This window comes from Polyodon spathula, chromosome 16 (assembly GCF_017654505.1).
Source record: "Polyodon spathula isolate WHYD16114869_AA chromosome 16, ASM1765450v1, whole genome shotgun sequence".
NCBI classification, from domain to species: domain Eukaryota; kingdom Metazoa; phylum Chordata; class Actinopteri; order Acipenseriformes; family Polyodontidae; genus Polyodon; species Polyodon spathula.
Genome location: NC_054549.1, coordinates 3,424,085 through 3,444,752, shown reverse-complemented (window position 1 = coordinate 3,444,752; position 20,668 = coordinate 3,424,085). Strand labels below are relative to the sequence as shown.

The 20,668-nt window shown below is 38.8% G+C and overlaps 1 protein-coding gene across 1 annotated transcript in view; it reads right to left on the bottom strand.

The window, feature by feature from the left end:
• The window catches only part of LOC121328733 (EF-hand domain-containing protein D2-like), a 32,050-nt gene extending 24,480 nt beyond the window's left edge, over positions 1-7,570 (bottom strand). Inside the window, exon 1 of the mRNA XM_041273737.1 lies at positions 7,062-7,570. Coding sequence (XP_041129671.1) covers positions 7,062-7,357 — 296 coding nt within the window. The 5' untranslated portion in view covers positions 7,358-7,570. The remainder of the gene's footprint in view (positions 1-7,061) is intronic.
• Positions 7,571-20,668: the final 13,098 nt, after the last annotated feature.

Sequence of the window (20,668 nt, the reverse complement as noted above, 5' to 3'; positions counted from 1 at the left end):
CTCCTGCTGATATATCTGCCAGTACTCTCTCTCTCTCGCTCTCCTGCTGATATATCTGCCAGTACTCTCTCTCTCTCGCTTGCTCTCCTGCTGATATTATCTGCCAGTACTCTCTCTCTCTCGCTTGCTCTCCTGCTGATATATCTGCCAGTACTCTCTCTCTCTCTCTCTCTCTCGCTCGCTCGCTCGCTCTCCTGCTGATATATCTGCCAGTACTCTCTCTCTCTCTCTCTCTCTCTCTCTCTCTCTCCTGCTGATATATCTGCCAGTACTCTCTCTCTCTCGCTCGCTCGCTCGCTCTCCTGCTGATATATCTGGCAGTACTCTCTCTCGCTCGCTCTCCTGCTGATATATCTGCCAGTACTCTCTCTCTCTCTCTCTCTCTCTCTCTCTCTCCTGCTGATATATCTGCCAGTACTCTCTCTCTCTCGCTCTCCTGCTGATATATCTGCCAGTACTCTTCCTCTAACTCTGCTGTCTCCATTTTCCACACCTTCTCTCTGCTGTATTAGATAGCACGTTTTACTGGCAATTTGCAGTTGTGTACTCTGCTGTAATGCAACGAGGATGCAGCACAAATAAAGGTGAACATAACTCAACTGACCAACACTGTGTTACTGACTACCAGAGATTCTTGGAATCTGCTTGATGCAGGACAATGGTAATAAAATCAATACAATTATCAACAACAGTGAATTAACACCATGAAGGTCCACTATAACAGCAATACAATCCAGGTTCATTATTATTTCAACTTATTATTTGGTTATCTATACTGTGACTGGGGAAACTTATTTTTATTATTTGATCTACCAATGTTTAACAAAAAAAAGAAGATTTTTTGCTTGTATTGAGCTACTGCAGAGTGTCAATAAGGGAATGTAAACAAACCAGAAAGCCAACAGTGTTTGGTTGGAACCAGAGAGGACAGAAGGGTTAACTATTGAATAATCTTAAACAGGCAGGACTAGAGTTTTAAATATAACATGTGTGCAGGAATATAGACAGAATGTATTTCTTGGCTCTGCTATAGATGTACATTCTGATATACACTCATAACATATATCCAGGATATATTTAGCCCACAGTTTATTAATAAGGGTCTATTGCAGCTATGTTTCAAATACAAGAGTTCACTCTCTTACAGCAGATTACTATTCAGAGCTGCCTTATCCCACACAGATGCACACATATGAAAACAAGTTTGATCTGATCATTTTGCGTAAATGGAGTAAAGGCAGTCATGCAAATGGCTCCCATTCAAATGAAGAGCGTTCTATACAGTACACATTCAATAATTTGTGCGTAAAAAAAAATGTATGAAAAAGTTGCATCCCAATTGTAGTTCTCAGAACTGAACTCACCTTAACAGACTTAAAAAAAATTAAAAATAATTTAAAAAGTAAATAAGTAACCCCACCTCCACCCCAACCCCCTCTAAAGAAAACTAAATGTAAAGCTACTTACACATTAAACTTGAGTCTAGTACTCATAGCTGTGTAGCAAGTCATTTTATCTAATTGCCTACAAATCATTATCTGCATTAGGAACACAAGGAGGTGGCTAGAAAAAGCCATTCTGGTTCTAAAATGTCTCTTTCTATTCATTGCTTGCCCAGTAACTGCAATGTGCACCAGACTATGAGCAGCTCAAGAGTTTTCTAAGAAAACCTTCTCTTTAAATGGCAAGGCTTTTAACACGTCCTCTCAGTATTCAACTCACTAAAACCGTATACCACACAAACATGGAAACACTATGGGCAAGGGCAGAAAAACAACAAGCTCAACTCCAAAATAACACAAAAACAAAAATGATATCAGCACATCTCTGCAGCATCATCTTCCACTTTGACTTCCGAACAAGCAGACTAATCTTTAGTCTTACATTTTTCTTCCTCAAGTGATTGAAACATTGTACGGCTAACTGCTCAAGGTCTTAAATACCTCAGACAACACTGCATGTGGTCCAGCTCTTAATCCTCCATTCCTGAATGCTTCCCAATACAGTGGCCGCAACTAGTGTGCTGGGATTTTAGTTGTGAGCATGCACTGTATCCAGAAAGGACCTGCTCTCATGCTGGGGTGAGGATAGGGTTATATTTAATGAAGATAACATCATTGACCATGCATGCTCTCACACAAAAGAGATCCTGTCCCCAGTGTCTATAAGTGAGCATACTGATACTTGGGGGGGGGGATGTCTTTGAGTGAATGCCTGTCTTCATGCTGCGGGTGGGCAGTGAAACATTCTGCCCTTTTGTAGAGCGTGCAAAGCAAATTTGTGCCCATGTTGGGAGGGGGAAGTGAAGCAAGGATGAAATGGGGCAAAAGGAAGGTGTCCATTCTTAACAAGCATATGGCATATATCCCCAGAATCTGATCAATAATGTGAATACCAAGTTTCATGACGTGGCTCTCTAGATATACAGTATGCAAAAATGTAAGTGTGACATACAGACGGATTGATGAACAGGCAGACGGACGCCTCAGTATACCCCCGAGAATCCCATACTCAATAACTTATGCTAAACAATGTTAACAGCAAGTTGACAAAGTGGTTCTCCAGACATATGGAAAAGTAGCGTGGGATAATACGAGCTTCTACTTTAGCTGCACTTCAGCTGTTTCTTGCTAGTTCCGTAACATTCATGTTTGTTTTTTCCAATGAGTTTGTTTCTTGCTAGTTCTGTAACATTCATGTTTGTTTTTTCCAGTGAGTTTGTTTCTTGCTAGTTCTGTAACTTTCATGTTTGTTTTTTCCAATGAGTTTGTTTTTGCTTATTTAGCCCTACGGTAAACAGTTTGTGAATATGGATCTTTGATGCTCTTCATTTTCAAACTGGTCTGACATCTTATTATAGCTGTCAGACTGCTGGCAGATTTCAATAGTAGCAATGCACTGCCAACACACACAGGCAGTCCTAGATTCTTAAACTGGAGAGGTATTTGCATTCACTATCTCTTCCACACCCCACACAGACCAGCACAGCCACAAAGTGCTCAATTAAACACTTCTGCATGAAATCCCTGAATGTAGACTAAAACTAGCAAGGTAAAAAAAAAAGTGATTTTTCTGTGCTTCATCTAGTCTTTAAGGAAGTGTCTCTCTCTCTCTCTCCTTTCCAAGAACCACACATAGCAATAGTAAAATTTGTATTTACTTTCAGTCTATATTAGATAAGAAATATCAGAGTTATCTTAATGTATTCATCTTTTCCTTCACTGTATAATTTTCTGGTTTAAGCCATAACATTAGTGTCTTTTTAAAACTGAGAAGTTTAACGCACTTCTGTGGCCTCAATTCAGCTTGAATAATGTATAACCTCTAGATATATACATGTAGCAGTGTGTAAGCATTAACCATCCCCCTGCAACACACCCTATGAGTTTAAGAAACACAACATTTATCTCTTTGGTATTTCCTTTGCCCTACACAGCCACACTCTAGTTATACCACATGTACTGGATTCTACATCGACCTGAAACTTCTAAGAGTTACAATCTTACAACGATGTATGACAAACTGAAAAAGATACAAAGTTAATCAAAAAAAAGAGGAAAAAAAAATACTTCTAGTGTATGTTACAGGTAACAGGTCCCCAACTAACCAACCATACACAGTTTCCAATAGGCAGGAAACACTGCAAGAGTCTGGAGTGATCCTATTAACATAGAACTATCTTAGTATGCTGCAGCATGAACGACTGGCTTCACCCTCATCCTCTCCCACTACAACGTCACAGTGAATTGCTGTACCATACTAGTTGCGGTCTGTCTGCCAAATGCACAACCATTTTGCTGTCCACTTTATAATGTGGCTGCCTTGGGAAATAAGTTGGCTGTGAACATCAGATTCAATGGCACAGCACTGTAGTACAGCAGTTTGGAAATCAATTTTAGAACAGGAGCAACAATATCAACATCGCAATAGATAAGAGGGATAAGGTGAGAGACATTCTTAATGACTGCTGATGTGCTCGCAGTGGGTATGGCACAGGACATTTTAAAATCATACTCTTAACCTTCCAGTGCTGGATTTCTACAACATGTGCTTATTGCATTTAGTAATAATTCTTTAAGATCCTATACTTGAGATGTAAAATTTAAAAGCCTTGTTTCCCATCTCTTTTTAGCAGTCGTTTTATCAACTCCCTCTCTGGTGAGCTTTTAGTTCTGCTTCTTTAGATTTTTTTCTAACACAATACATCTATGCTTCTTTGTCAAGGGGTCACATGGTCTAACTGCAGATCAAGTGACTGTGACCTACAGAACAGGAAGCTATCAGACAACATAACAACCAGTTGATAAACAGTGACCGGGCATTCTTAATGTGTGTCTGTGGCTGAACTTTGACCTGCTCCACTAGGACCTCTGCAAGCTGGCATTGCTGTTTCTCAATAGTGTTTTAAAAAAGTAAAAAGAGAAGGACGATTACGACAGCACCACAAATATTGAGCCACCCTATTGACAGCCTATAAGACCTGCCTTTCATGATAAAGTTTGGCTATGTTAGAAAAAGCAAGAACTTACAGAAAGCATTAGCTGGTCCTTAATAAAAACAAGCAATAACGCAAATAAAAACACATTCGTCTGTATTAAAAAAGACAAAGGTCTAGAAGGTGAACGTGTGCATAGCCATGTGTACTGAATCTTATTTTGCTAAATTTGAGGTATATTTTCCTACTTTGCATTTGTTTTATAGTATCATCATATTTTAATACTGCTTACATCTCACAGAAAAACAACATAATGAGACAGAAGTTGCTGAAATACAACGCTCCCACTAAAAAACGAAGGATGCAAAGTATGCAAAATGACCTCTAAATGAACAACATTGTGGGCCAACAAAGGAGTCAACACATATGGAAAAAACAACAACGTGGCCACAGACAAGTTCTGCAAATCTACTCTACAGCATTGTCATTAGAGGTGAAACAACTTCCACGGCAAATGTTTCATTGTGGAACGTCATCTTTCAGACCCATTTCCTTTGGTATGACTCCCTCACAGCTTATCGGCTGTCTGGGTGGTAGATTTTGCCACTATTGTGAATAACACTCAATGCTGTTTGCTTTTCACTACCCTCTTCAGTTTCAGCGATGCCTGATGAGATTCAGGACTTGAGATGGGTGATAGACCTTGGTGTTTCCAATCAAATCAAAATGAACGTTTGTTGCATGCTACTCAGGGAAACATTAATAAGGTGATGACCTCATGGCAGTACCTTGAAATCTGTATTCAGATCACACACAGATACATCAAGCTGCGGTCCCTGGTATTAGAACTTCAGCCTGCATTGTGAAACCAAGACAAATCTCCCTGAAATTACACACGGAAAAGGAAATCCCCGAGAGAAAATTACAGCCTAAACCTTAACTTTATGGTTTGGAATGGGGAGTTCTGTGTCTAAAATATATTCACAGAGTTTCAGCGACGCAGGCTATTGGCTTCTAGCTTTAAACTGAAATAATGTGTTTCTCTATTGAGTTTCTTTCTTGCTTTGGAAATACATTTAATTAGTGAAGCAGAGCATCGTGGACAGGGAAAGTGTTAAGAGACTGGAAGCGCTCTCAGGGCAAAGAAATGCAAAGGCTGAAGACAGTTGCTTTATTGTTTTATTTTGCCTCATGCACAAGCATGTTGACTGATCTAGATGGCTGTAAGGAATATGCATGACTCCCTAGTGTAATAAACAAGGCAGGATTCAACATTAACCATGGCCCATTTCAGAAAACCACTGGTAGCAGAACATATAGGGTATAACTGCTAATGCAGTATGAGGAGTTCAGAAATAAAGAGGGGACACATGACTCCAGGAGCCTCTACTTCAGGCCTCAGCCCTTCCAGTCACCCATTGCAGAATTGAAAAGAACAGCAACAATAACTTGAAATACTCTTCCATAAAGTATTCAGTAAATAATAAAAGGTAAAAAAATTGACAGAGGAGAAGCCTTGAAAAAAAGTCTATTCGTTCATCTAATTTTAGAACTATAAGCTTCTTTGTTAAATATATTTATTCTTAAGTATTCTTTACCGAGACCCTTCCCTCTCACCCCTCAAAAGAGACACCCACAGCTAGTTTCCCGTATCAGTCAGTCAATTACCCATATTTAATGAGCATTAAAAACCCAGTAACAAAATACCGACTACAGCAAAGGAGAGTCAACGGTTCAATGCGAACATACAGCGACTGGCGGTAGTTCACCGGGCGAGCACAGCACATGGAAGCCCTTGTCAGCTGCACTGTTGGCCAGGGAACAGTGTACGGTTTCCAAGATTTGTGGGGGTCGTCGGTCTTTATTAAATTGCTAAGTAGTTTAGATTGTGGCTGATTACTTTTTTTTTTTTTAAATCGCAGCACGCACCTCATCTCAAAAGCCAAACAGCGTATGGTAAAAATACGTCAAGCATACGAATGCGCCAAGTGTATGCTGCTTTATATTTATTGGGGTAAGGGGGTGCCTACATTAACACACAGTGCAATATAATAATAATAATAATAATAATAATAATACTCGTAACCCACTGCGCACACAAACGCATTGATTTGAATCAGTCATTTAAGTGCATCTTTTAATTTTGCTTTGATAAGGAAGCGACATTAACAAATTATAATTGAACAGAATGTACTTCCCGATTTTACAATGAATCAGCCTGTGCACTGTGCTTTTTAAATTCACCTGAGCAGTTTGTAGCCTATATTTATTTTGCCTAAGCACACGATTATCATTTCAGTTTTTACAACACCTGCCATATTTCAGTGTTTTATTTGATTAACCACTTCTCCGCAAGCATTATTTTCTGTAGGTTCGCTATTAACTTCACCTGTGCGTTAGTGTACGCCTGAAACAGAAGACCTGTGTTTACCTCCGAATTATTTTTGGTTTGTTTTAAAGAAACATTTATTTGTTAGATTTCACAAGTGACAGTGATTGAACAAGTCCGTCACGCTACACATAAACTTAAGCCCCCCCGCCCTCCAATGCAAATGTACGTGCCGGTATAGGATAATTGAAAGTGCACCATTAATTATAGAAGCGGTATCTGAAATAGACAACTCACTGTTTGAACATTTTCTCCATGTCCTTGATTTGCTTCCTCGAAAACTCCTTGAACTCGGTGTAGGGGTTGAACACCTTTTTGCTGGGTTGGTGATGCTCAGCAACTCCATCGTTGATATCCGTCCTGCGAAGCAGCTTAGCCCCCAACTCTGAGTCTGCATTCGCCGTCGCCGGCTTCTCCTCCTCGCTTCGCCCGCCTAGCCCATCCTGCGTGCCGGTCAGAGACACCGGCTCCTCCGCTCCTTCTTCGATCTTCAGACGGCGGGTCAGTTTGGATGCTAGCTCGTCAGAAGCCATGGCTTTTTTAAAAGCAGAATTGTTCTCCCGTGGAGAATGAAACGTTACAATATTTATAAAATATATATTTAAAACCCCAAGGCACAGTGTCGCTTGTAGTGTAAAATAGATTCCAGACCCAAAGCACCCGTACGGTTGTCCAGCGAGTCATACAGTGCAATAAACTAGTTCAAAATCCTGCTGTTTTAAAGGAACAGACTACTCACTGCATTCTTTGCTAGCCCTCCTCCTATTTCTCGTAATCTAAGCTTGCAAATCACACAACTCCCTCGGCCCCGCCCATTAAAGCGACTCGCTTATTTATTTATTTTCAAGAATACAGTAAATATTTTATATCAGAATACAGTAACATTATAATATATATAGCAAGAATACAGTATATATATATATATATATATATATATATATATATATATATATATATATATAGCTATATAGAATAATCGTAAATTAGCACAATTCAAAATATGTTTTAATTTTAACTGGTTTCTCAAAAGTCTAGTTAGAACTATGTTATTTTAGGATCATTCATGAAAGTAGTACATCTCTTCAGTTCATTTTTAGCATATGTCCACCACAGTATAGTAAGACCTTGCGTGCATGTGCTTTTTTAAGTATGGCTAATTTTTAAGCAGGACGTCACAAGCAGAGAAGATACATCTCAGGTTTGTTAAACAGTGTTTGTCTGTTTTTATCCTGTTGCCCTCAGAAGTCCATTATTATGGAAAAGGGTACAGTAAATCGACCATTATTAACACCACAACCCTATCATATGTATTGTTCTTATGAACGACTAAACGACTTTTAAACAAAGGTAAGCCACCACTTATTCCATGTTCCTGAGCAAATGTCTTTGCCCTCTACTGGAATAATATTGCATTTCAGGCTGCATGCCTGTTCATTGTTGGTTCAGAAGTAGGTTGTGCTCAGTTGTGCAGCACAATGATGCTGCGCTTATCTGTTATACAGTGCATTCATATATACAGTATAGAAGGGAGTATAGAAATGGGATAGTGCATTTACTGTATGATATCCAAACAAGAACCAACATGGAAATAGAAATTAAGTGTCAACATGAAACACACATTCATGTTGACAGCAATTCACGCTTCAACTTGCCCAGTTCAAATCCCCACCACATTCTTTCAGTGCAGACACCGGGATATGCAGAGCTTTGCTCAGTTTCTGTGTGTGTGTGTGTGTGTATTTTGTACAGTATTTCAGATAATACATACTCATCTTCTTTAAACACCTGCAGAAGATTTTAATACATTAAAATACAATGGACAAGAGGACAGCCAAAAATGAAAAATTCCCATTCAATAGCACTACCATAGGGTATATTCACCCATTTGTGGAGACTGTGTGGTCCAGTGGTTAAAGAAATAGGCTTGTAGCCGGAGGTTTACAGTTCAAATCCCTGCTCAGGTATATTCTCACTCACTCACTGTGTGACCCTGAGCAAGTTACTTAATCTCCTTGTGCTCTGTCTTTCACATGAGACGTTCTTGTAAGTGACTCTGCAGCTGATGCATGGTTCACACATGCTAGTCTTATATCTTGTAAAGTGCTTTGTGATGGTGGTCCACTATGAAAGGTGCTATATATGAGGTTATTATTTGATTTATTCAGCTGTATTAAATCCTATGTAGGCCCACATTTTTCCTATTTTGCATCCATTTCTTAGTGCGATCGTCAAATACAGTATGTTCTTGAGCATTATGAGACGTGATAAACATTAAAAGATAATATTGTTTAAAGATGGTGCTTACATTAAAAATTGATGTAAAGTAGGGGAAATGAGCCAAATGGGCTTTCATAGCACACACACTGAAAAAATAAGAACATGGCCATAGACAAGTTCTGCAAATATATCCTCTAACAAATCAATTAAATCAAGGGGAAACAACTATCATGGAAGTCATTCACTTTTTGGCATTTGTAAGCAAAATTCCCATTTTAAAAACCCTTGTCATTTTCAGTACATTTCCAATAAAAATAACAATTACTAACAAGCTTGTTTCTAAACAGTTCCCAATAGAAATTCTGCCTCGATCTAAACAATGCAACTGTGTTGGCTTTACTGATGTCAGGTAGAATTGAATTCCATGACCAGGGGCACAGCAATTAAAAAGACAGCTAGAACCAGCTTTCTGGTCTTGCCAGTAGGTCAGTGCTCTGGAATCTCAGAAGGTTGGGAAACTATGGAATCAAACACGAAGGACCTTACAGGTGAAAATATAACGTAATAAACAAAGCATATTAATAATCTACCTGAAAAGAAATAAAAGCATGAACTAACATCTCAAAATCTTTTAGTAGTTAGCAGGGAGCTTAGTTAACAATGTGAAGGCATAAAAACAGTTCAGGGTCTGTAACAAACCCAAAATGTGTCATACTTGTTGACTGAATACAATGATTCACCTCAAAACCCTGGTAATATAATCCTCTGTTCAAAGGGTTGCTGTTGCTAGTAAGAGGTAAAAAAACCTTTGGTTAGCAATCCTCTAAAGAGGATCAGTATTGCTGGTGCTAATAACAGGTAAGAGAACAGATTTTAAAGTCATGGTTACCACTCCTGTAAAGAGGAGCAGTGATAATGTAACTGTTTCCATTAAGAAGTTAGAAAATTGATTTTAAACCCTTTGCATGCTTTGGGTAATAATAAATCATTCAACTTCCATCATTCCTCTTGCTGAAAAGGGCACATGGTGACATGTCTCGGCACTAGACTTGGCTTGATGATAGGATACTGAAGACTGGGAAGTGGCTGTTTCAGAAAGCCGTGCAGTTCTCTTAAAGTGCTTTGGTTTTGTAAATGTGAAATACACACAAAGAAAGCACAAGCCCCACCAAAGACAAACAGACTTATCAGCAGTTTAGTAGCAGAGGGCTGTGCTCGTGCTGTAAATGGCAAATGGTAATTCAGCTTTGCAATGAGGTAATAACGAAGGATCTACAAAACATTTACTTATTACCATAAGATCATTCTATTTCTGATTATTATTTTTTTCTCCTAGGACTCAGACGAAGCCCATCTTGTCAAAGTGAAAATAAAACCTGGAAAACTAAAAAAAAAAAGATAAACTGCTGCCTGCAAACCACTTATACTTTTCTACTCAGTTTAACAATAGTCACCTTAGCGCTGCAACCCACTTACCGAAGGAGGGCTGACCTCCACTCCCGCTGTCTAGCCAAACAGCTCTGTCCCGCAGGTGATTTTCCTCCCCTTACTGCAGCTCAAAGACGAATGCAGTCCTCCCTGTGGGTCAACATCCAGGACTCAGCACCACCGGGATTTGAACCTGTGATTGTACCACTCGCTCTCCTATCAATACAGCAGGGACATCCAAATTACTACCCGAAGGTACACTCTACCCAAAGGTACAGTCTGCAGGTACAGTATTAGGGTTCCCCCAGTGCTTAATGCCCTGCAGCTTCTATAAAGAAGCAGCATGGTTAAGTGTTGTGTTAGTGAAGTTCTGGCAGGAAATGGACTGCAAATGTCCATCAAAGAAAGCATGGGGTGGGAGGGGGACTTAAATGGGTGCGGACCAACATGGATAAAAAGGCCAGCTCTGTATAGGAATGGAAACACTTCAACTATACAGTGATAAAGGGAGCAATGGCTTTTAAAACCTTACACCTACTTGAATGAATTGCAAGCAAGCTTTAGGCTCATCTTAGGAGGATATCAGTAATAAATACAAAGTCAAAAGGTTGTCAAACAACTAGTAATGCTAATCTCAAATGTCTATCAACTGATATATAGGGGGTTGGTTTCAGTGCTGATGAACAAGCTAGATCTTTTGCACACATAACCACACTGAGGAAATTGCACCAACAGAGCTTTCAATATTGAGAAATGGAAGTTCAATTAAAAAAGGAACCTGTTTTGGTGGGTTGTTGTTTTTCAGTTGACATTTTTTTAAGGGGTAATGTAATTTTAATTCCATTTTCACTTCCCCCTCAGTTGCAGGGGCAGTGACCATGCAGCTGATATTGATCCGATTTCCAAAACGCAGATAGATTACAAAAAGTTTTAAAACTATACAGTGTATTTAAGAATGCTTCTTATTTGAATAGAGTGCTTTTATCATTAATAACAACTAACAAAAAACAACAACCTCTGCACAACCACTGCACCTTCCTTTCTAATTTGGGACCCTGTTTAACTATATGTTACTTATAACCCTGTGCATTGCTTTTAGTTTAGTATAATAACCTGAATTAAAAGTATTATTCTGGAATTGACCATTGTTCATGTAATTAATGTAAGGCGTGCTATCAGGTGACATTGCTTTATGTTTTTGGTCATCCTATAAACGAGGCAACAGATTTGATAGCCTTGCCTGCTCTGCAGTGAGCCTGCTGTTTCCCTGAGCTTTCTTAGAAACTGACAGGCAAACCACCTTGGAACCTGATCTGCAGGAAGCTCAGCAAGCAGGGGCCTGGTCTAGTGGAGACTTGAAGGAAAAGCAGGTGTTGCAATGCATGCAGTAGTGCTGGAGCTCAGCAGGGGGCGCTCTCTCCTCTGGCACGCCCCAGCATGGTGTTAGGGCACGCTGTGCTGCAGGAGGTGCTGTCATTAAAAAGCAGCTTGCAGTCTCCTGGCCCTCTCATCAACTCTACATTCACAACTTTCAAAGATGAAAGAAAGAGCCGTGTCGAACGAAAAGATGACACCCTTCTCTCAACTGTATCTTTTTTTCCTTCTTGATGGAAACTGATCAGCAAGCCCCTTAAACATTTATTTCAATGCAAGTGGTGCCTACAGTGACTCAACAAATTGCTTTTCTGCATAAGCAAGTGTTTGGATATATCAGCCGATCCCACGCATACTGACAGCTAACAGTGGGAGTTGTATTATTCTGTATTAATAAGGTGTTTATTTTTTATTATTATTACCAAATTTTACTTTTACTTGTCCGAAATTTCAGCGAAGATCGGCACCTTCGCACAGCCAGGTCACAAGCCTGAGCTCCTCTGACAGTATGACTCAATCTGCACACCATGCAGCCATGCCTTTACCAGACGAGCCACTCTGGGACCCCAAGGAACCTTTGCACCTTAAGACAAAAACATATGACTACAGTACATGCAGAATAGCTGCTTTACTAAATGTCAGATGTTGCATCTCTTTCTCCGTTGTGGTGTGTGTTTAGATGCAAACTTTTTATTGGACAATGTTATACCGTTGCTTGACTCAGGAGCCCTTGGGAAGCAGAAGAATATTGTTTAGTTTTTATTGCACTTAATCTAATCTGACCTCCTCAGTCTCTTTATTAAAGGTCCACAGCATATATCCCAAGCGGTCAGAACGTTTTAAAATGTCGTACGAGTAATGCTCCTTAACTATTAAGTGCTGAACTCATGAATTTGTACATGTAAACAGTTCATTTATTACAACATCGTAAAATCTACTATCTACGTGTAATAAACACTACTCTTCTAGATGTCAAGTACACAGAGAAATGTAATTACAGGAATGTTTTAGTGTTACAGCTGTTGCTGTTTAATGTCTAATTTATTGCATTGATTATTGTAAGAGTTACATATTAAAAACATAGTAAAGTATAATAAAGCACAGTGCATGCCTGGTAAAGCACAGGTAAGCATTGTAAAGCCTAGAGAGGTATGGTAAAGCATATTAAAAAAAAAACAAAAAAACATGGTAAATGCATAGTATAACCATGGGGAAAAAACATGGAAAGATTGCCAAACGACTGTGGTAAACCTTTTAAGGGTACTGCCAATCAATTTTTAGCCTCAGCACAAGAGAAGCACTTGGCATTTCTGAAATGCTGTTGACTAATATCAAACAGCGAGCCATCAATAGCCATTAGCTATGCTACACACACCAATTTAACAGTTATACAGTGACCAATGAAGAACTCCCACTCTGTTCAGGCACCGAGTCACTGTGGTATTAGCATGCTCTCCCACACTTCCTCCCAGCCTCAGTGTGGAACAGACAGTTTGGGCCACAACTGAGACGACGCACTCTGTTGAGTACATGAGTTAGAAATGTGAAAAAAAGTTTTCAACAGAATTGCTAACTGAAATGTTCATAAAATGGTTGTAGCTAAAATATGAATTCCATAACCTTACCCTTTATTGCACAGCTGGCCGGTTCTGAAGGAAAGTACGTTTTCAGGTGCCATAATCTCAGGGAATGTGTTATGCTTCCTAAGCCATTTATTCTCAGCAGTGTCTTCAGGGTTAAAGCATGTTACTGGCTGAAAGTGTGTTAACTGACTGGTTAATGCACAGGTTAATGTTTAAACTTGAGATTTTTTTTAAAACAGCTCCCGAGACAATGCCCACATCAGCAGGTGCCTGTTTTGGCATTTGTGTTTTGTAGTTGATAAAGCAGCGCAATATTTATTTGTAGCACACATTTTCTTCCAGCCCTTGAATTGCACGTCTCTGTGACTCAGCACTGCTAGTAAATGCAGACCAGTGCAGTACCTGACACATCCAGCTCTATGCCTTTATATGGTAACTGACCAAAGCGCATCTGGAATTCCGGCACAGGGGGAGAGAGAACTCAGATATGACCTCACATCCTGAAACAGACCAGGGCCATGAAGAAATACAACATTACACAGGGAAACAGAAGGACAAAGTTACAAGGCTATTGGTTTGATAACCCAGATTGAACTTTTAGTTTGCTAAGGGTTTAAAATGAATCTTGTTTTAGTTTTAGTATAATTTTCACTGCTACCCTGGTCATTGTGACGTTGAACTTTTAATGCCTGGTAGTTAAACCTGTAGTTTTGGTTCAAATCACACCTTTCTCTCTCTTTTATTAGGATTTATACAGTGTATCCCATATATTAATTCAGGCATTATTCCCATTATCCCTGACTTATGAGATACCCTGTAACACAGGCAATGCATGCTGCCCAATAGTTTTCATAATTACGCAAAATGCTAATTTGTTCTCAGCTGACGTACCATTGATTCATCCACACATTTTTGGTCTTAGATACATTTTATTATACACTTGATTCTGAAGCATGCACTGCCTGTGTAAAATTATAAAAATAAAGAAATTAAAAAGTGACAGAGGCAGATCTGCCCCAGAGATTGACTTGCAAAAAATGATATCAGAATACTGATGGGAAAGTGCTTAAAATTGTCCTCTTTCTGAAGAGACACAATTATCTATTCAGGGATATTTTATTAACCAAGGAGTCTGCCTGGGGTAAAACAGGCAACAAATGTCCCACCCCCAAAAACCACAAACCAGCAGTGGAGGTTCAACACTTGAGTTCCTGTAATCGTACACATAAGCAATATTATAATGTTAGCATAATGAAGGAGTTTTCAGAAGTACAGCTATAAATATTAAAATCGCATAAATCTGCATTTTATTTTTAAAAGTGGATAATGTTGATCTCAACCATAAGACACCAACACTGAGAGTGCAATTCCTTTACATACGATACAAAAAAATCGGAAAATGATTTGAGGTGGCTTTATGAATAGGACCATTGTGATCACCTCAGTGCATCAAAAGCCTGGAGTCAGTGGTGAATCTGATTACTTTCTTCTTGTAGCTGAACTGCTGGATAGCTTTCAAAAAAACTCATTAACCTGAGCTACGCAGACATATCTAGGGTAAAATCCAGCTATTAAATTCTGAAGGGAACACTCTGAAAACATCACATTTTCCCATCTCTTTTAAAAGCAAAGATGACAAAATATTGTTGAATGCGTTTTTGCCTTTTTGCATTAATGGAGGTGTAATCAAGGGCTCTGGAACTAGGGGTGCTGGGGGTGCGGTAGCACCCCCTTGGCTTTGCATGGATTCCATCATATACAGGGGTTACAGTTTTGTTCAATGGCTTCAGCCCCTCCACTTTAAAAATTGTTCCAGGACCACTGGTCCTGATGGGCTACTTGGATGATACATAAGATTAAAAGATCATATACAATGGACTTTTATGTTAAAAGACAAAAATCAAATGAGATAAGATTATTCATATCAACTATAACACACACTTATTCTTCACTCAACCATACTTGGTGAACTACAGTGACTTATTTTGTGCTTTTGATAGAAACAATGCAGTACATACCTCTATTACGATACAGTATATCATGATGAATCATTACATCCCTAGTAATTAATGTGTTGTGCGAATGACATGAGGGCAGCGAGAAAGAAAGATGCATCTCCCCGTTTCCAGTTCAAATGCGATGGGCAGGACAGCAGATTTGACAGGGCTGATAGAGGGGCTCAGTTGACTGCACAAATATTTAGCTAAGAACAGTCTCAAACAGAATTTGCAGGACTGTAGAGTTCCATTCCAAAGTACCTGAAGGAATCTGAACCAGTCATAATGAGGAATGATCCTGTACCCCTTTAAAACAATTGAATACAAATCAGAACAAATTCTATCTTATGAATGTCGTTCTCACAGTAGCCTTTCATTTCAATTGCAGCATCAGTGTTGTTTTCTGAGGGAGCATGATCTGGAATGATAAATATTCTTTTGAATGTTGATTAAAAGTTGAGAAATGTTTATGGATTGATCCCAGGTTTAATTTCTTACCTATGATGTTCGAATAAAAATACCAGAACAATCTGGATTATGTTAAAAATATTTTGCAGCCAGACAAAAACCTTGTGACACAGCAATGGTAATGTGTTTCTCCTAAGCACTGTAGTACCTTTCACATCGCCAAAGGACAACATAACATGCTTATCGCTGTCAGCAACAGGAAACAGAATACTTTGTTATTCAGTCAAAAGCATAGAGTACAAATCAAAGGAGGTTTGGTGAGGTTGTATAATACATGACTATTGCACAGAGATTACTGCCTCTAATGCGTTGAGGGACGAGGAAGGAACTTCACACAGTCATTACTTTGAAACTGTAACTTGTGAAATATCAGCCAATGCTTAGATGCGTTTTTGTTAAATAAGGAGTCTTCCACATAAACATATAAATCCTATTTTATGATTCTGAAGTGCCCATACACACATTTTTTTTTGTGTTGAGTCCAGTATTTTAATATTTACAAAGCCTGAGGAAAACGTCTCTACACAATTTAAATATCTTAGAATTGGAGGGAATAGATTGACTTGGTTCTATGGATCTGTAAAGGTCGTTTTCATAACAAACTAAATAAAAACCCATTTACACAAAAGTCTGTGCTTCATATCGTAGGTGATTTCCATTTCTTGCACAACCCCTATATGCATATATATTTCTAGGGATTGATGATACTCTTACTGGCTACAGATTCTATTTGGATATAGTGATGTTTGCTGGTTTTGAATTCCTGTTTCTACAGTAAGAAATTGTATCTTGTAATTCTGTGATCCTGCACTAAGGGACACGTGACTCATTCCACACTTGGCTGAGTTTAACCAATCTCACTCAGTCCTGGCATTGTACAGAATTCCAATTCGTACATGAATGTGCAGCGGCTCTATCTGAACAAAGAAAGGCCAATGCCTTGCAGCCCTTTTAACTGCATAAAAATACATACAAACCGTATTGCATCAGTGGAGTTCTTTTCATGTTCACAAAAAAACTGAATCTGTGTATTATTGGAAACACGCAGACCACAAAAGATGTCAGTCTCCTGAAGCATTGTAAGCATTGCAATCATGTAGGCATATATTTCCAGGTATTTCTCTCAGTATCCTCGAGCTTTTGTCTTGCCTGCCAAGCTGTACAATTTAACATGGCAGGCATGCTCTTATAAATCAGTGTAAATTATTAAAGAGAGACTAGCTTCAAAAAATGGGGATCCTTATGTAGTGATTGTGCCAATCCGTCCATCACCTTCTACTTGGCGAACATCTTGATTCTGCACCAATCGCCACCAAACCTTTATCATAGACTCCTAGGTTTCTGTAGATGTTTCGGACTGCATTTGGCAATAATATGATACATATATATTTTATTATGCATTTGCGTTCACAGGTTTTATTGGAAGTATTTTAAGTGTTCGGGAGCTTTTACCAGAGTTCTGTAGCTATTCCTCAGTTCTGGTTGCCTGTCATAGACATATGTAACACAGGTTAGAAGAGCCAACGTGTTTTTCTATTAGTAAGCATTGGCACCCTCTAGTGCACAGCTGTGTATTGCCAGAATTACATCCAGATGCAGTGCTTGTATTCAAATGAGCAGCTCAGTAGCTGGCTCTTCTTTAAAGACACTTTGGTGCAGCCTATGTTACATACGTCTAGGACAGGCAACTAAAAACTGAAGAGCGGCTCCGGAACTCAGGTGAACGCACCTTTACACAAATTTAGCATACTTCAGTAACTGCAATAAGAATAATTAGGGTTACAATCATTTCATGTATTTGAAAAACCACTCAGAATGATTGTAAACACCATAAAACATACAATTTTTATTTTTACTGGAATCAGAAAGTACTCAAAAGGAACAGGCAACTAGGAATCTACAGGCACGAATAATTCCAGAGCGATTCTGATCAAAATCATTAACAATCACTACTGTTGAAGCGGAACTCAGAACGAGTGCAAGCATCATAAAAAGACAGTGGAAGGGCTTTCAGAAAATAAACACAGCAATTGTGTTTATGAAAAAAAAAAAAAAATCCATTCAAAAGCATATCGGGACTGAAGAGTCTATATAACAGAGAGCTGCATGCTATTTTAGTGTCCCTTCCCAGGCTCTGCTGCAGCTAGCTGAGTAAATACAGTAACGGAGATAAAGCAGATGTTTGTTTGAGCTGCACTGCGAGTGGGTGGTTTGTTACACTCGAAACAATTAGCAGGGCAATCCCGAGGACCTCGCAGTGACAATTAACAGCAGCTCAACAAGATGCAAATGTATATTAAATAACAAGGCTGTGTGTTTGAGAGGTGGTGGCAGCCCTCAGGGCTCTAGTGGGATCAGGCAACCGTTTGACCTTCCGTTCAAACAGCATCGTGCTTGGTCGTTGAGATATTTAATGTGCTTTTATTATTAGTCCTCTTTTGATAAGATGTGGGAAGGGGGGTTGAGAAGTAGTTACTGCACAGTGCATCTTGTACAATGTTATTTTACTTTTGCCAACTGCTGATTAACACTGGGTCATAGGGCGCTGTTGGCCAATAACTAGCTGTAACAGGGCGAGCAGCCCTGTTCAGTATTTATTTTAGAACAGGGTTTCCCCCTCTGCCCCTGTACTGTATTTTGTGTTTGTACTATGATTTGTTATTTATTATTTATATACGTATATGACAGCATGGCTGTGCGTTTTGTTTTGTTATTGTTTTGTTACTGTTTTGCAGCGTGGATGGGCCCGATCCACATTAAAAACCCATACAGAAGGTGGCCATCTCCCGAATTAATTAAGTGATTAATTTGTTGCTAATCGGGAGATGGTCACCTGTATAAATACCTGCAGCTCTCGGCACTCCGGGGGGTGTACAGAGGAGTGAATGAGAGCAGGAGAGGAGCGTAAAAAAGAAAAACGAAAGCGAAAACAAAACTTAAAAAGATCTGTGAAGGCTACTGCCCAGCCAGACCTTTAGGTCTATTTTGCGTTCGCGATTTATTTTTGTTTAAATATTTTGTTTAGCTCTGTGAGCAGTGTTTATTTTTGTTTGAACATTTTATTTATTTTTGTATTTAAAATAAAAATGGCGCGCGCCGCACCTGTGAACTGCAGTACCTGCCTGTCTGTGTTTGTTCCGCCTTCTGGCCTGACGTCAACGCAACGCCATTTCCTGTCACGCTAGCATACAATAAAAATAACCTCTCTGATCAATTATTATTCTCTGGCTTGATAAGGAGTATGAAATATCTTAGAGACAATATTCTTCTTATTTAGATTCACTTCTATCATTTTCTGTTTCTTTATAAAAAGTTTAAAAGCATCCATGTGGCTTCAAGAGGGCTCTCAAACATGTACAGCGAAGACATGTTCTAGAGCTCCATAGACCAGAGTTTGACTGCTTTCAGTTTTAAAAGCTCATCAGGATGCGATGACTGAAATACAAAATTAAGAATACATCAGTGAATACAACTGACACCTCAGAGCCATACCAGGCTCTTAAAGCAGATAATAATATTATTAATTGAAAAGAAAAATGAAAAACATGGATGGAGAACAATAACACAAATACAAAATGAACAGCAAGTGTAAATCAGCGAGGCTTCAGTCCTTGCATATCAGTAAATATAAACTGAGTGCAACATAACTCAGTCTTAGGAACTCGATAGGTAAGATTTGTGAGATTGTCAGTTGTTGATGAAAATGTGCTTGATTTTACCATACGGAAACAGATTCCTCTAGATTCTTTTGCATACATTCAAAATCAATTAATAAATTATTTACATCAATACATGATTGGCCGAGACATTGTAACCACGGAAACCATGGCCTTGAAGCATGCAACAGTGAGCAGTGAAAGGGTTAAAGCTCTTATGACTCATGCTATGTGATGACATCATAATGACTCTAAAAAAACTCCAGCCGCTCTGCACACCTCATTTGGAACAGAAGTAGCCTGCATGAAACAATTCAACAGCGGGGAGTTCATTTTATTGCATGGCGCACTCCACAGCAAGGTGTTGCAGTGAATACTAAAATGAACAACTGACCAGAAGGAATCACAGTCTTCTACACTTCCACATTACACTACTTTACAAAGACATGCTGACAACTGTTTCAATTATTTTATTAACTAATATTAATATTCTTTTTTTTTTTTAATTGTATGTTGGTATGCAGTTTATTATATAACTTACTCATGAGTCATGGTTTCAACTGTTGTGAGGCAAAGTGGTTTGTGAAATTACTGTAGTTTATACAAATGTACATGTTTACTGTTAATTATAATAAACAAATTGAATGTGTTTTCTTCCAAGCGTTTAGAAGTTAAAAACAATAAACAAGCACGGCATTAGAACGTATACACACCGATTACTTTAAGCCACACGCATAGATTGCATAAAATGTATTTATTTATTGACTTTTTTTCATTTCAAACAAAGATGCTTAGGCTCTGCTACCAATGGAAAATAATGGGATCCCTTTCAAATCACTTTAAACAAATGGACACAAGGCTTTTGAAAATCTATTAGAGTCGAATAACATACCATCTCAATATTTATTTGATCAAAATGTACAACACCAGTTAATATTCAAAACATTATCTATCTATCTATATATATAACCCATTCCATTATGTTTATGCATTGAAACAATTGCCCATGTATACACAATTCAACGATTAGGAACAGCTTTACGAATGACCTCAGGAAGGGTACAGCACAACACAAATCAATGGATATTCAACACTGGATACTCAACACTGTCATGATCAAT